This window comes from Sceloporus occidentalis, unplaced genomic scaffold (genome assembly GCF_023333645.1).
Source record: "Sceloporus occidentalis isolate IW3139 unplaced genomic scaffold, rSceOcc1.0.p SCAF_1, whole genome shotgun sequence".
NCBI lineage: Eukaryota > Metazoa > Chordata > Lepidosauria > Squamata > Phrynosomatidae > Sceloporus > Sceloporus occidentalis.
In genome coordinates, this window is record NW_028316981.1 from 97395323 (window position 1) to 97412143 (window position 16821).

The 16821-nt window shown below is 40.5% G+C and overlaps 1 protein-coding gene across 4 annotated transcripts in view; it reads right to left on the reverse strand.

The window, feature by feature from the left end:
* Positions 1 to 16821, reverse strand: part of JADE2 (jade family PHD finger 2) — a 232061-nt gene that overhangs the window by 21063 nt on the left and 194177 nt on the right. For all 4 annotated transcript variants that reach the window (XM_089530074.1, XM_089530083.1, XM_089530064.1 and 1 more), the window contains exon 10: positions 13394 to 13511. In XM_089530074.1, the coding sequence (XP_089386200.1) occupies positions 13394 to 13511 (118 nt within the window). The remainder of the gene's footprint in view (positions 1 to 13393; positions 13512 to 16821) is intronic.

The window sequence follows — 16821 nt, forward strand, 5'->3', positions numbered from 1 at the left end:
GGAGTGACTCCTGGGCTGCAGATCAAAAGAGCCAAAAAGTAAGTCTCAATTATTTCTTGAGGTTATTTAATAGTTTCTGTGACCACTGGGATTAGAGAATGATGTGCAAAAATGAAGCTTCTAGGGCAAGAGCTGTTTTTTTAACCAAACACATTGTAAATATGAAAATAATTTTAATAGGCCTACTCAGTGAATGTCAAAACAGACAGATGTTTATTTGAATGAAGTATCTTCTCGGGGGGGGGGGGGGGGAGAGGAGAAACCCAAACCCCTTCAATCGGATCCCTATTCGATTTAATGTTTTTAATGATTTTTTAAAGGAAAAAAAAGAAATTAGACTGGGGGAAATGGGCAATGAAAATAATTATTTAAATGTCCCCTGGAATCACTATGTCCTAGACAGAAATAATAAAACAGGACCTGCTTGCAGACTGACTGTCAGCAGCAGTGAACAAAGATAGTCTTATATTTGTGCCCATAGTTGCAACACCCATTTCAGTCACAGGACTAATATTTGTGGCTTGATCCTGTTTCCATGTTCATTGCTGGCAAAGCTCCATCAGCCTTGACATGAAGCCGGAAAGAGCTTCTTCAATGGTAAGTCTCTCTCTCCTGTGTCCCCACCCCTGCCACTCTTCCCTTCCCCTCTCTCTATAGCCCTATCTTTTTTGTAGAAGTTGGCATCACCTGAGGCTGGTAGTCACATTTCAACTTCAGCTGTAACAGAAGACACAATTCAGCTCCAGTCAGCTCAGCTCCAGTTAAAAACTAAGCTGGCAAAAAGGAAACTGTTTGGAACAGGAGAGCAGAGGAAGGCACCTGCACCAAAGCATCCTGGCTCATAATGAAACCAGCATGGGAGCTGCCATCTGAATCAAATGTGTAGCTGCAATATTCTTTTTGACGGCTTTATTTTGGCAGGAACTGCCACTATAGTAGCAAGAAGGAATGGTCTTTCCCCAAGCAGACTCATAATATCAACACACAGCATGCTGTTAATTCAAATGTGGCTTATGTATAACAGAGTTCAGTTGAAATCACAAGGTTACCATCATAACTCCATATAATGAGTCAGTCCTTGTATCTATCAAGTCTAACTGCAAGCAGCACTGCACATACTTTGTGCAAAATAAAAGTAAAAGTAAAAAGTCAAGCAACAATAACAACGAAGTCTCAAACAAAGCCAAGCAACCAAAAGAGAGGAAGCCAGTCTTTAAAGGTTTATGGCGAGGGTCACAATTAGCATCTTTCTAGATCCGACTGCATTTAATACTGTACAGTACTCAATCAGTGCATGCAAAGACATGGATTTAAATTCATGAAAGCTCATGCTCAAATGAACCATTCAGTCTTACACAGGCAATTCAATTCCTTCTTTCCCTCACTTTCCCCATTTATTCTGGAACATGCCAGCATGGTTATCACTGAAAATCAGTAGAGGGAGGAGTAACAGGTTGGGTAAGGGATCCCTGTGTATGTTGTGAGTGCCCTGAGGAGTCCAGACCAGGGGAAGAAGGACTAAAAGGGTCCTGAGGAGATGTAATGTCCAGTGGACACACATTTGACATATGTATATTCTTGAAGTGCATTTTGTGCACAAGCCAACTGTAAGTGTATTGAAGCTGTGTCTCAGATAATCTGGATGCACATAATCATAGTCTATTCATATCTGAACTGATACCCAAGACAAAAGAGATCTCAAAAGCCATGGTCATATATCCTATTCTACCAATACTAATGTCAGCCTTAAATTCTATGTAGCTAAAATCTTCTGAAGACAGAAGAGGAGGAGTATCCAGAAAAAAGCAACAAAGGAACAAAAAGGAAAGGTAAGAGGCAACGTGAAGTTAAAAGAGAATAGCCCAGCAATGAATGCCCCAGAAACACAATAGGCCATAAACTGAACTGTTCTGCATTCTCTGTCTCACTATGATGTTACAGGAATGCAACTCCAGCTCTGCTGCTCATCCAAAAAAGGTGATAATAAATTACATGTAGGAATTAGAGGACGCAGATGTCCTAATTATCTATGTTCAGTTCCAGATTCAAACTCTTATAGTAGGAAGAAAAACCACACAATAGTATCCAGTGATGTAGACTCAATCTGACTCAGACTCAAGTTGTTTCAATGAATGATGCACTGACTTGACTTGTATATTTTTAGTGGCCAATTTGCTGGCCTAACTTCATCCAGAAACATTATGGAATGGAAAATGGTTTTGTTCCTTTGAACAACCCTTCCATCTCACTGCTTTTTGCCCACCAGTCACATGATGGAAGCAGTACTTTACATTTGCTGTACAGGAAGGCCCCACTCCCTGTAAACTCATGCCTCAAGCCCATTGCCTAATGCCTTTGATGTTCCCTGCCAAGAACTGCACCCTGCTATATAGGGATGAGTCTTGCCTGCTGGAAAAGCTTTACAAGTCTCCTCTGTTGTGCTGCTGAATAGATCTCAACTCTTGCCCTTGCCTATTAGATAGACAGATAGATAGACAGATAATCCTAGAGCATGGGGCATGTTTCTCAGAGCCTCAGGCAGAAGGATCCTTCTAAAGCTTTTAAAAAGGTTTTAGAAGGGTCCTCCAATGTATAGTGGTGACAGGCTGCCAACTAGATCTCAACCTACTTCAAGCCCATTTGGAAGCGAGTCTTGCTTAAAAACATCATTCTGTCTCAAGCTCCTACCCCACCCTATCACCACCATCTTTTTTCTGTTGAAGTTGGTTCTTGAGGCTCAACTGAAGACTTGACTTGAAAATATCTTGCAAAGAACAACAATTTTGCCAGGCTGGATCAGGTCTAGAATGAATCTAGTCCATCTGCCTCTTCTAAAAGTGGCCAGCCAGATATATAACGCCATGAAGGTCTGACATGGCTTTCTCTGTGGTTTTGTTTCCAGTGTTTGATGTTCACAGAAGCACTGATTTGGTTCCCTCTAGCTGCAGTGATTAAGCATAGATGGAATTAAAAAATTTTTGAAAACAGAGATGGGTTACAAACCGCCGCTTTGCGGTGGTCTCCCGGCGCTGCTCTTTGCTCCGCGAGGGAGTTGCAGCAGCCAAACCGCGCAACTCCCTCGCGGAGCAAAAAAGGAGCTCCTTTTCGTGGTGCGGCTACGACGCCACGAAGCGCCGCTGGCGCACTCGTGGCATCATAGCCGCCGCGACACGTGCAGAAGCACAGCGTCCGCTACGTAAAAATGGCGGCGGCCATCTGGAATGGCTGCCGTCATTTTTTACGCGCAGAGCACGTATTAGGGTTAGGGAGGTGCGGAAGCACCGCACCTCCCTAACCCTAGTACGCGCTCTGCGCGTGCTTTAATGGCGGCGTGTAACCCGCCAGAATGTCTTTCAAAGGTTAGGTTAGTGACTGTCACTCCCTCACCCCCACCCCCCAGTGTGGAAGCAAATTTATGAATTCACTGTAAAGATTAAGACAAGTACAGGTTTGGACTTCATCAGATGTATTTTGGAACAGATGGTGTCTTGCTAACTTCTCGACAGATTGTAATCTCTGTTTTAAAAGGTTAAAATATGTTCCCTTCCATTTATACTATGTTTTTGTATATTTACCAGAAACTGTGCACTCCATGAGTATATGCTTAATGGGAAGTAGAGTGCACATGGTATTGTATTAAACATTTATGTAGTAGTCTAAGCTAACTGGCTGGGATCCAAATGTACTGTGCATGGCATTCTGTGGGTGTGCACAGCCTTTTCATCTCCTGTTTTCTCTTGATAACCGTCATTGCTTCTCCAAAAATTGGAAGAGCCAGCTGCCAAAAGGAAAAACCCAGCTGCACATGTGCAGAAATGCTTTGCATGGATTCACAGGTCTCTCTGGAACTTAGCCACCATTTGTACTTATTACAATATTTATGAAACATACATGTTTTGTATGTGGCGTGGGAACTGAAAGTAACATTTGAATATTGCTGTAAGTAGACTTGATTGAATAGTTGTCATGTGCTTCTTGCAAAATGCATTTGTACAGTATATGCACATAGAAATATGTTTAAAAAATTCTTGCCAATTTAGCCCCACATCTAATAATCATTCTAGAATGCTGCACTGTTTTTATTGCTATTTTGTTAGGGAAAATTTGAAATGTGACACAGTAACTACAAAAAGCATACTTTGTAGTATATGCAACACATGGCTATCATATACAGAAATAGGAGCTCTAAATTCATTAGTGCAGAATAACTTCTGAAATACCTGAGAAACTTGGGGAAGGGTTTTTAAGGCCATTTTCCCCATCTCTACTACCTTAGTTGTTGCATATCTTCAAAGTCATTTCTGATTTATTGTTGCATATCTTCAAAGTCATTTCTGATTTATGATGACCCTAAGGTGAAGCTGTCATGGGATTTTTGGGAGCAGGGAGCCTGTGACTTGTGTAAGGTCACTCAGTGGGTTTCCATGCCTGATCAGGGAATTGAACCCTGATCTACAATGTCATAGCCAGCGCTCAAACAATTACACCTACCCTCCACCCTGCCCAGTTAGTTTATAAATACACTGAAAACCCGATGTTTTCTGTAATGAAGCCATTTTAACACTTAACTATCAATTTAATCAGCAAAGATATCCAAAAGTTAAAGTGAAATAATAACTGATAATGAATAACTTCTTAGCAAAAAAGTCTAGAAAGTTCTATTATGCTAGAACAGTTGGAACCCCCCCCCCACACACACACACACTGTTCCAGCATAATAGCAATAATAGGGAAACATGCTGGCCATGACCTTGCAGTAAGAAACATACAGCTGAGAAGGATTTTTACCTAGCAATAGCAATAGCAAGTACATTTCTATACTGTTTCAGCACTCCCTAAGCTGTTTACAATGTGTAAGCTAATTGCCCCCAACAAGCTGGGTACTCATTTTAGTGACCTCGGAAGGATGCCAGGCTGTCGACCTTGAGCCCCTGTCTGGTACTGAACTCACAACTTTATGCTTTATAAGTGAATGGCTGAAGTGCAGGCATTTAACCACACTATGCCACCAGGGTTCTACTACTCCTACTTGCTATTATTATTTGCCTTTAAGACATTTCTGATTTATGGCAACCCTCTCATAGGGTTTTCTTGGCCAGATTTATTTATTCCTTTCGTTTCTCAGTTCTTCTTGAAGAGGTCTCTGGTTCTTACTGCTGCAATCCCCTAAGCTTCAGTGAATGTGACTTGAATGTCACCCATTGGGTTTTCATGGTTGAGCAGAGATTTGAACCGTATTCTTTCAGAGCCCTTGTCCAACACTTAAATCATTACACTGTGCTGGCTCTTATTAGTGTCATCACCTTCCTTTGATAAAAAGCATCAACTAAGATTTTCTGGCAGCTCAAACAGATTAATTTTTACCCTACATACTTAGTTTATTTTACTCTTCACCTTCCACCCTATATTGGAACCCACAGAGCTCACTAGATGCACAGTTTGATCCTTTTATGGATCACATACATGTGCACATGGATGTACACAAATACTAATATTCTACAAAAAGTGTAAACAATTGGGTAAAAGGCTATGAAATGCTTTCAGGCAATTACTCAAGATTATACAAAGAACAAGAATGATCTTTTTCTAACATGGGTCATTGTGCTAAATATGCTCTTTCTAGCTATGATACTTAAATCTAACCATTTGAAAGCATTTAAAATAATGGTATAAATCTACGTGGTCCCATGATTTGTAGCTCACCCAGTCCATACCTGTGCATGCCCATGTATATTTGGCTGTACTACCCAGCTGCACATAACCTCTTCTCTACAAAAACTAATGTCATAAAAGTTCCATGAAAGCCACTGATAAAACAGCCTGGAATCTTTCTGAGAGTTGAGCAAAAGTCAGTGACTGACTATTTCTTGTTGATTTTTTTTTTAAAGAATACCCTTTCTGACCTGAAACAGATTAATATTGAAATGACAACTCTGAACTGTTCCCATCCCTCCAAGAGGTTTCTGGGTTGTGATTTGCCTATTTTTGGGTGGTTTCATTTGCAGAGTGGTCAACACTCTTGTGTGACCCATCAAGGTTTAGGGGAGGGCAAAACAGCCCACTGACCCTCAGAGGCTGTCCACAGCTGTAGTACGTGAATGGAAAGTGCATCAGTACAGATCTCAAGGCTAGGGGATATGTGGACAATCAGTTGCTATTGGAACACAATTCTCACCATCCCTTTCAAATGCTTTGTCAGAACTGATGGGAATTGCAATCCAACAACAGTGGTAGGGTTACCCAACTCCAACCCCTAATGGTGCTTTGCCAGGTGAAGCTTTTACTGTATCATGCAATCATCCTGCTTCACTCACAGAATTTAAAGGAGGTAATGTAGTCCATATGAGGTCACCTTCAATTTGTAAACCTTTCATATCATCTAAGCACTTCTTACATCTTGCAAGAAAATCCATTAAGGAAGGTTAGACAGAAAAGCTGCACAAGGCCTTTTGATTGGCAGCACTATGAACTGCCCAACTGGAAACATTCAAACTGTTACATTTTTAGAATCATAATATTGGATCAATGGATGCCTTCAGCTGTCACTATCTACATTTAGGGAAGAGCCCAGAACAGACAAGCCTATATTCTCACATACCAATATTTTTGGTGTATGACAGTTTACACAAGGTGATTTTTACCTATAATTTTGAGATGAGAGGACAAATACTGATCACAGATTCAGAAATGGGGTACTCTACTTACAATATAAGCCTGGGTGGGCAACTGTTGGGGGTTTGGGGGCCATAAGGCTCTGAAGGAATCTTGGAGAGTGACATCCATTATCGTATCTGTGTGTGTGCTTTCAAGTCACCTGTCAACTTATGGTGACCCCATGAATTTTATAGGGTTTTCTTAGGCAAAGAATACTCAGAGGTGATTTGGCCAGTTACTTCCTCTGAAATAATAGCCTACAGCATGCATTGGTGGTCTCCCATCCAAGTACTAATTAGGGCTTACCTTCCAAGATCAGATGGGATATGGTGCCTTTAGGGTATTTAGGCTATCTCCCTACTGCCATAACTCCCACACAGAAGAGTTCCATATTTTTTGTCCTGAAAAGCCTCCCTACATCCTCTAGTGGGCATGAGAACAATTTTCCATGTTCCCTCTAGCTCTTTTTAGGATAAGGAGAGGCCTAAATATAACTGAAGTGCAAATCACACTTTTTGCCCCTCAAAGATAAGTCTCAGTAGATGGCAGATGAAACTCTACAAGCAGTCAAGGACTAAAAACAAGCAAAAATGAAAGTTGACAGATATAGAACCAGAACCCTAAATGTAAATGTACAATGACTTGTGTGCAGGGAGAAGGAAAGCTACTATATAGTGGATGTTGTGAAACAGAAGAACCAGAGACCTCTTCATGAACAACCGAGAAATGAAAGGAAATTTTAAACCAAGAGTATTGATCAGCAGGGGAACATGTTAACATGACCAAGAATACATAACAAAATGATGGAAACAATACACTGAAGAACTATATAAAAAAGATGAAAAGATGATAGATTCATTCAAGGAAGAACCATTTGAAGACGAATTTGAAAGTTTAGAAAGTAAAGTGGAAGCTGCACTCAGAAAAACAAATCACCAGGAACTGACAGTGTATCAATAGAGCTGATCCAAGGTTCAGAGACAGGATCTATTCTATTTCTAACAAAATTTTGTCAGCAAATATGGAAAACAAAACGATGGCCGACAGAGTGAAAATGATCAGTATATATTCCAATCCCTAAGAAAAGGGACACCAGGTATTCCAGTAACCACAGGATTACTGCATTAATTTCCCATGCAAGCAAGGTGATGCTCAAAATGCTACAATGCTTGCTATATATGACCAAGAAATGCCAGATATCCAAACTGGGTTCATGAGAGGAAGAGGCACTAGGGTTCATATAGTAAATGTATGCTGGATAATGGAAAACATTAAAGAATTTTCAAAAATAGCAGCTTGTGTATTATATATGGTAGCAAAGCACTTGACTGTATAGATCAGGGGGGGGGGGCGTCTGGCTAGGCTGCATTCTATTACCCTATCTGTTAAACTTGTAAACTGAAAACATCATATGAAAAGTAGGATTAGACTCTGAAAAAGTAGGAGCGAAGATAGGAGGAAGGAACTTCAACAATCTAAGATATGCGGATGACACCATACTGTTAGTAGAAAACATCATGGACTTGGAACAATTACTAATGAAAGTCAAGGAAGAAAGTGCAAAGGCAGGTTAGAGTTGAATATCAAAAAACCAAAAATAATGACCACAGACAATTTACATAATTTTAAATTAGACAATGAGGACATTTCACAGTTCAAGATTTTCCATACTCAGGCTCAATCATAATTCAGAGTGGAGACTGCAGTAAAGAAAACAGAAGAAGACTTTGGCGCGTTACAGATGGCCCAGAAGGGGCCGTCTCACACCGCCGCCGGTTGCAGCGTCCGGGAACCGCAGCAGCCAAATGGTGCGATTCCCGGACGCTGCCAAGAAGGAGCGCGAAAATCGCGCTCCTTCCTGCTCCCTGGAAGAGACGCCACGAGGCGCTAGTCGCGCACTCACGGTGTCATTTCCGGGGTGCGACGTGCGGACGCAGAGCGTCCATTACGTCAAGATGGCGGCGGCCGTGTAGAACGGCTGCCGCCATTTGTTACGGACAGAGTCCGTAACAGGAGTAGGGCATCTAGAAGAGACGCCCCTTTTTTAAATTGGGACGTCCTGAGGATGTCCCAAATGGCGGTATGTAAACCGCCTTAGACTTGGAAGGGCAGCTATGATCTGTATACTAAAGTTAGGATTGTCTACACCGTTATGTTTCCTATTTCTATGTATGGTTGTGAAAGCTGGATAGTGTATACCAGTGAGATAGATTCAGAGAAGCCACAACAATGAATCTGCAAGAACTGAGCTCTGTATGAATTGTTATAATTTTGTTTTCACCAAACACAGCTACTAGAAGCTAATGTGGTGAAGAAGTACTTTCTAAGGCAGGCGTGAGACTAAGGAGATTTTCAGACCAGGTACGGGACAGGGTCGGGAGTGAAGGGGATCACTCTTCCATCCTTCTCCCGCTGTTGTCCTGATTGTGCGGAAGCATTTTAGAGATGTCATGCCTTTCCTGTCATTGAAGTGGAATTGTATTAACATGAACTCCTGTTAATACAAAATGCCAGAACAATTCCACTTCAGTGATAGGGCAATGACAGAATAAGTGCGACATCATGTGAAAATCCTTCCCACAATTGTGTGGGAAGGATGAGAAAAGAATGGGATGTCCCCTGTCTAATAATCTTCTAAAAAGGAAGTCTCTTCTGTAATATCTCTGAGAATTATAAGAAGAAAGAAGAGGCACTTTCCAACTCTACAAAGATCCACAAGTTGGGGAACTGATCAATTTAAGTATGCTTAATGACACCTTAACTTAGCCATCTTAGCCATTACCTAAAGCTATTTCAACTACAGATATTACTAACAACTGCAAGTGTTCTGAGGAATTATGAACAGATGGTACAACAGGAAGTGACTCAGAAGTTACACAGAGAATGCCTATGCTAGGCCTAAAATGGCACGAGTGAGCAAACACATGGCAAAATTGCGCCTCAAACTGCATTTGGGTGCAACCCCCCCACCAAAACATTTTGACATTTGGGGCCATGGGAGGGGCACATAAACACTCTAGATAGGCTGCATGTGGTCTGTGGCCCAGACTTTCTTCATCTGATATAAGCAAGCCAAACAGTGTTTGGCTCAAGCAGCTTGGTAACTTAGGAAGGATCTTTTATGTTTCTGAACTGTCTCCTAATATTGTGAATGATCTGTTCCTAAGATGCTGTCTGTCCTTGATTAAGGCATCCCGAGTGTGGTACTGGCATCCTTTCTGTGTAGTCAGAATGATTCAAATCCACACATTTTCAGAGTACACATTTCTTAAGACCTTAAATTTCAACTCAAGGAGATGTTTTCAGCAAGAGGGAATGTGGTCCAGACAGTCCTAAAGAAACCCTGACCATGTGATGGCTTCTGAAGAAGCTCCAAAGCCACAAACACAACTGACGGAAAACTCTGCCAAACAGCCAGATGCTCTTTCTGGAGAAAATGCTTCATAGCTCTGAATTTTGATTTACGTGATGTTGGTGCAAAAAAACAAAGTAATTTACAAGGCGTGAACTGGACAACTGTCTGCTTTCAGTTGTTGGCATTGCTCTATCAAGTTTGTGTTTATCACTTTTTAAAACCTTCAGATACTTTTATGTCTCGTGTAAGACCCTCCTTCCTAATAAATACAACAACTTAATTTACACTTAACATTAAAAGGCACAAAGGAGCAGTGAACGATTGTCTGGCAGTGTTTTAACCTTTGATCTTTAACAAAGCTCAAAAAAGTTGCCAAGAAGTCAATGGAGCTGCCAGCAACCTATGCCAATGGGCCAGATGCCGCCCATTAACAACTATAGCCAGTAGGGCCAAGATTAACAATAAGAATCAGGAGAAGGTTGAAAGGAACAGCATGCTTATGCAAGGAGATTTCAATGCAGGTCCAGTTCAAAGCATTAAACAAAAAAGTAAGTATCAAGGAGTGATTAGTGCTTCACAGCTAACTTCCTGCTTGGCTAGTTTGGACAAGGTCTGCCGAAGTGACAGTCTCAGATTCTCATTTAAATTGAAATTAAAAGAGTTGCCCTGAAGTCTTGGTCAGGATTATGAAATTATTTACTGCATCTACTGAACCAATTCTTCTTCAGAGAGGCCTGCCTATTCCCTCGACCCCTCTTCCCTTTAATGGATGAAAGATGAAGGCACATATCTCCTTATTTTTACACAGCAATATTATTATTGTTATTGTTGTTATTTACAACTTTATATTCTGCTTTCTTAGGCGCGGGACAGACAGGCACGATAGGGCGCCCTCGTCACGTGCGAGGGGCGACGCTTCCAGACGCCCTTCACATGTGACGAGGGCGTCAAAATGGCAGCACACTGTACAGATGGGCACCACCATTTTGACGTGACGGATGCTTAGCGCCCACACATTGCGGCGCCATAATGATGTCGCGAATGTGGCATCGGCACATTGCTATGTCATTATGATGCTGCAAAAAGAACCCGCTTTTTGCGGGTTCTTTTTGCTGTGTGAGGAAGCCACACAGTTTGTCTGCTGCAGATTCCTCGTGTAGCAAAACAAGGCACTGGCAGACCACCCTTTTTCGGTGGTCAGTACCGGGCCTTACAGTCTGAGACTCAAGGTAGCTTAGAAATTAAAATGATTACAATAGAGTTAAAGATGCAGTACATACCACCCTGAAATGGCAGGCTGGAGATGTTGTTTTTTCCCCCAAAGGGAGCCCGTAGGAGCCAAACCATTTGGGCTCCCTCCACTCCAAAAAGAACCCGCAAAAAGCAGGTTCTCTTGGGTGTGGGCAGGTGCCGCCATCAGTGTGTCATTAGTGCACATGGTGTGTTAATGACACAAGATGCTGCACAGTGCTTGTGTCATGGATGTGCAGCGGGGCTGTGCAGTCATTGCGGCACCCATACATACTAAGCTTTGGGAGCGTGTGGTTGCTGCGCACTCCCGAACCCTGGTATCGGGCCAAAAGCATACAAGAAGTCAACATTAAAATAGAACCAAATTATTAATAACACTGAAACAATTTAAAGTGCACATTTTTAATAATAAAAGGAGTTAAAATAGTAAAAACAATGCAGCTCTTAAAAGCTCTTTCCTCAAAAAACCTTGGATTCTAAAAGCATATATGAATAAAAGAATCTTTGCCTGCCAATGGAAGGATAGCAAAATGGAAGGGCGTTCCAGAACTTGGGGCAGCCACTGAGCAGGACTTATCTTACAGAGCTAATAATTGTACCTGTGAACATGGTAGGACTGACATTTCTGAAGTGGGAGATTAAATTATGTCAGGGTTGGGAATGATGTTAACCTCTAGAAGTTGCTGAACTACAATTTACAGCATTCCTCACCACTGGGAGGGATGTTGGGAGTTGCAGTCCAATAAGAATTGGAAGTCTGCACAAGCCAGTCCCTGGGAAGTTAAAAGAGGGGCTTCTGTGAGAAAGTGCTCCACTGGTGGAATGCCCTTCTGAGCAAGATGCAAAGGTGCCCACTCAATAATCTTTTCTCTCCCCCCAAGCATTTTATCTGTTTATTAATTTTTAACATGTACTATCTAATTTACAATCAGAATACCATACATTCAGAAAATAAAGAAACAAAAAGAAAAAGAGAAAAGAGAATTAAAATGCTTCTGTTACTCCCAGTACTTTTAAAATGTATCTAATTTGATTTTACATTGTATAGTGGTTTGCTGGCTAAACAGAATAAATTTTATGCCTCTTATCATTGTAATGCTGTTGGTGTTGCTATATTCTATTTCTTTTAATAATATTAGGTGGTTTATAAAACAAACAAACAGCACCTCTGACAAGTTTGTTCTGGATCCCAAAAGGATGCAGTCCATTAACAAACACGATTTAATAAATAAATTAGCAAAATGTTTCAGCTTCTGCTTTCTTCAGTTACTGAAAGCAAATGCAAGTTGAAACCAAGGTGACAGTTTAGAATAGCAACGATATGTACACTGGTTTGGGATCTTTTGCAGATGAAGGAATGGTTTAAGTATTTTTAAAATAAACAAGCCATTTTGTCTTTGCTCACCCCCTCTGAAGCACCATGCTAGAATTTCAAGCCTGACTTTATAAATGAATAAAAATTAACCACATGAACTACTAGTAATTTAAATGGAGGAGCTCACTGTAACATTTGTTTTATAAGAGTGATATCATAATTACTATCATGCTATAATGCCAAGCAACAGTCTCTCTGGCAAATCCATGTTCAAACTGGGTTCACAACTTTTTGAAGACTACCTTTTCCTATTCTCATCCCTTTGCGGTTTCAAATTGAGATAGCTAGTAGAAAGGCCTTGAGACCATGAAGCAAACACAGAACTGAATGTGTGGTGATTACAAATTGCTGTATCTGTAAAATGATCGGTATCATTTATAGGTTATGAATGATATGTGACATGCTAGTACCATGATGCTGAAATTAATTTAAAAAATGTCCCCCAAACCATGTGCTAAATGCCATGATTCTTCAAAAAGAATCATGCACGTTAAACTTCCCCTCTATTAGAATGAGAAACCCAAACTATATATTTCTATCAGAAGTAAAGAAAACATGGATATCAACACTTGCAAGTCTGTAAAAATACAACACACTTTTCTAAGGTTTAGTGCTATGGGAATCACTAATGGCTGTGTTTCTGCTCAAACGTTCAATTTTCAATCTTGATTTCAAGCTTAGGGATCCAATTGTGGAATCCGCAGCAGTAAGATGTTATAACTGCATTTGTTTTTGTAATCTCCAGAAGCAACACATACCTGGGTAAAGGTCCTTCTCAATTAATTTCATTTGGAGATGGAAGATCTGTTCCTGGAGTTTGCAAATGGAGTGCTTCATTTTCTCTCGCCGTGTTACCATGTAACAAAGATTTCTAACCTGTAAAACAGAGGGGGAAGAGCCTTTTTGTCAGAATTGAATTCTGAAGAAATCTACTGGTAGCTAGCTAAGGTTCCCCAAATGTCTTCTAACTTGTCTGCTGTTTGCTTAACTTCACCGGGCCTTCCCAAACACCTTAGTGCTCCACATTCCGTGTCTACAGTCCACATGTGGTCCAGAGGCAGTCTGAATGATGTAAAGACAGCAGATTTGAAAACAACACTTTGCGCATCCTCTTTGTTTCAGAGATTACTACAAAGTGCAATAGACTAATGCCAAGATGGTGAACCTATGTCAGGCATACCATGGGTGGCACATGACACCATTTTGCCAGGCATGGGTCAGGGACAAGGAGGAATGGGCATGCGTGTGCCCATTCCTCCCTGCCATTTCCTGGCCTCCAGCTGCCTCTCCGAGACAGCTGGAAGCCAGAAAATGGTGCTGGAGAGAAGGAGCCAGAGGCATGAGTGTGGTATCTGAAAGCAAAATAAAAACGGCATTTACATATATCATCTGCTCTTTGCGATATGCCAGTTGGGGCAAATCTTGAAAAGGTTATTTTCCCAAGCTCCAAGCTAGAACTTCAGTGAAAGGCTAAGGGAAGGTGGGCTGTATTAATTCTAATGTCTGATCTCCTGCTGGAAACTAGAAACAATATAACTTTATTCAGAGCCAAAAGTATATAAAATAAGTATGTGTGTACACATGCATGTGCACATCCATACCCAAAAATTCAGGTCCACCCCAAACATATCCATGTTCATGGGCTCTTCTTCATCCCGACTCATGTGCAGCATGAAGCTCTGAATCTGAATGTGCTTAGAAGGCTAGTCATGACTAGGAGACTAACAGGGCAGAATTCCTGGAGCCTATTCACTACACCGTTATAACTCTATGATTTCACTTTAACTGCAATGTCTGCAACTTCTGGATTTGTAGTTTAGGGAGTGGGGTTGAAGAAGAGAACCAGATCTCTCTAGTTAAGAATTTTAAACGTCCCTCCCTAAATGGAAAATCCTAGGATTCTACAGGATGGAAGAATTCGAATTAAAGTGCAATCACAGTGGCGTAGTAGTCTTCTGCTTGAAATAAACAGCCGAGGTCTACAAGGTACCTTAGTCTGTATATGGATAAAGATGCAAAAACCTCTCCCTAAAAGGAAATGTTATTGATCGCATTCAATCTATGGAGTTGAAATGACATATGCATGTCAAAATGTGGGTGGAGAGCACTATAACAGAATAGAACAGATGGAAGCAAAAACATTTTTTTGGCAATCAGAACAATCAGGACCAGGTAGGAGGAGAACCAGAATTTGTCCAGAGACTGATGAACAATTACACCCTTAATCCTTCAACATTGCCCAGGGTGATAGGGCTAATGGGAAACGGGCACTAACAACATTCGGAAGACCATGCAGTCACCAGCTGTAGGTTTAGCTGAAAGCATTTGAGATCAGAGGAATGAGTTAAATGAGAGAAGGAAGAGAAGAAAATTAGCAATAAAGAAATTAGCCGAATTACAAATGAAGAATAATCACTAATTATCTGAGAATTTTAGATATTAACTTTAGCAAATATTAATTCAATGTAGACTGGTGGTCCAGAAGATAAGCTTTCAGTACTTATTGACAAATTATTTTATAAGGGTCTCTTTTAACTTCTAAAGTTAAAATCTCTCTGTTCTTAACTAGCATGAAAAAAACCTAGGCAAGGAGACAAAAAGTCCTTCTAATTTGTCCTCCTGATAACTATTCTGTGTCATACATATGACTGTGACATAATGACTTACCCTTAGCCAACAAATGAATGTTAAAGCTCATCAGGGTTTTGAATTTGGGTTTCACACATCCAGGGCCCAATCCAGCCATCACAGAAAAATTGCTCTCAAAAATGCAAGCTATTGTGCCTTCCATTTCATTATTTGACATGAGTTTGCCTCCAGTAATAACAATAAACTTTAGAATCACAACGTTTGTAAGATACGATTAATACAATTCAAGTTGTAGTTTAGTTCAGGTTTTAATGTTCATAAAAAGGTACTTTTATGGAATGCTATAACATTGCTGCAAAATGTTTTTATGCCATTATGTTTTAAGGACCTCTGGTGCTAGTCAAGGTTTTGTAAACAGGAAGAAAACTATATGGAAAAGCCAAGGTTTGCCAGAATATCTTACGTGTGTGGTGTGGGACATCTAGGTATAAGATCATTTACAAATGCCATAAAGATACAGTATCTGAAACATTCTAAAGTATTGGAACATCAGGAATTAATTTTTCTAGAACATGGCCACATAGCCTGAAAAACCCACAAAAAACTATGGATGCCAGCCATAAAAGCCTTCGAGTTCACATTCTAAAGTATCGTCCATTAAGAAGAGGAAAGCAGCAAAGTCTATGATATAAATAGTTTCAGTGCCTATATACAAATCTTTCTTCAACAAGCAAACAAAAAATACATAAAATATGTTTTTGTTTACTGCTACTCTGACCCCTAAAAAGAGAAATTATGTTGACTGCAGTATACAAACACGCAAATTTCAATTTACATGTTGAAATTACAGTTCCAAATCTACTTGCCTGGAAATAAATCCCACCAAACTCAGTGAGACTTACTAATTTGTACAGGACTGTGATGACTGTTCTCTCTTTCACATCCTTTAGTTTAGCTGTGTATTGAGCTCCAAGATACTTTCATTGTCTGCATGCTTTTGTAAAAGTAAACATATTTTTAAAAATGTCTTTAAACTTATCATTTAAAGTGTCTGATATTTTCTCTTACTTTGGGCCTGTCTCCACTGGCAAAAAAAAAAAGAAAAAGAAAAGAAAGAAAGAAAGAGAGAGAGAGAGAGAGAGAAAGAAAAAGAAAGGAAGAAAAAGAAAAGAAAAGAAAAAAATAAGAAAAAAGAGCAGTCCCACTCCATTTCGAGCCTCAGCTGCTTATACAACACACAAGGCCAAAACAGGCTGAAAACAGGATGAAGCCGTGCATTGGTGTGAAAAACTGGAACAAAATAAAGCCCTTTTGCTCTGCTCTAATGTAGAAAGTGTGTATTATTGCACTGGTGTATAAACCTTGTATAAACAACTCAAGTCCGGCATATAAACAACGTGAGTCTAGGAATGAGGGAGGGCCTAGGCGGCTTATGGAAGGGGTCTGGAGCATGTTCCCTGGGCCCAGTGAGATGCAGCCGCTGATGCCATATAGATGTTTTCTTTTGTCAAGTATACAGGCACATGAGTGGCTGGCTGCACCATTGACCCATCACATCAGTGAGCTCCATTTAGTGAAATTATGGCAAACATGACAG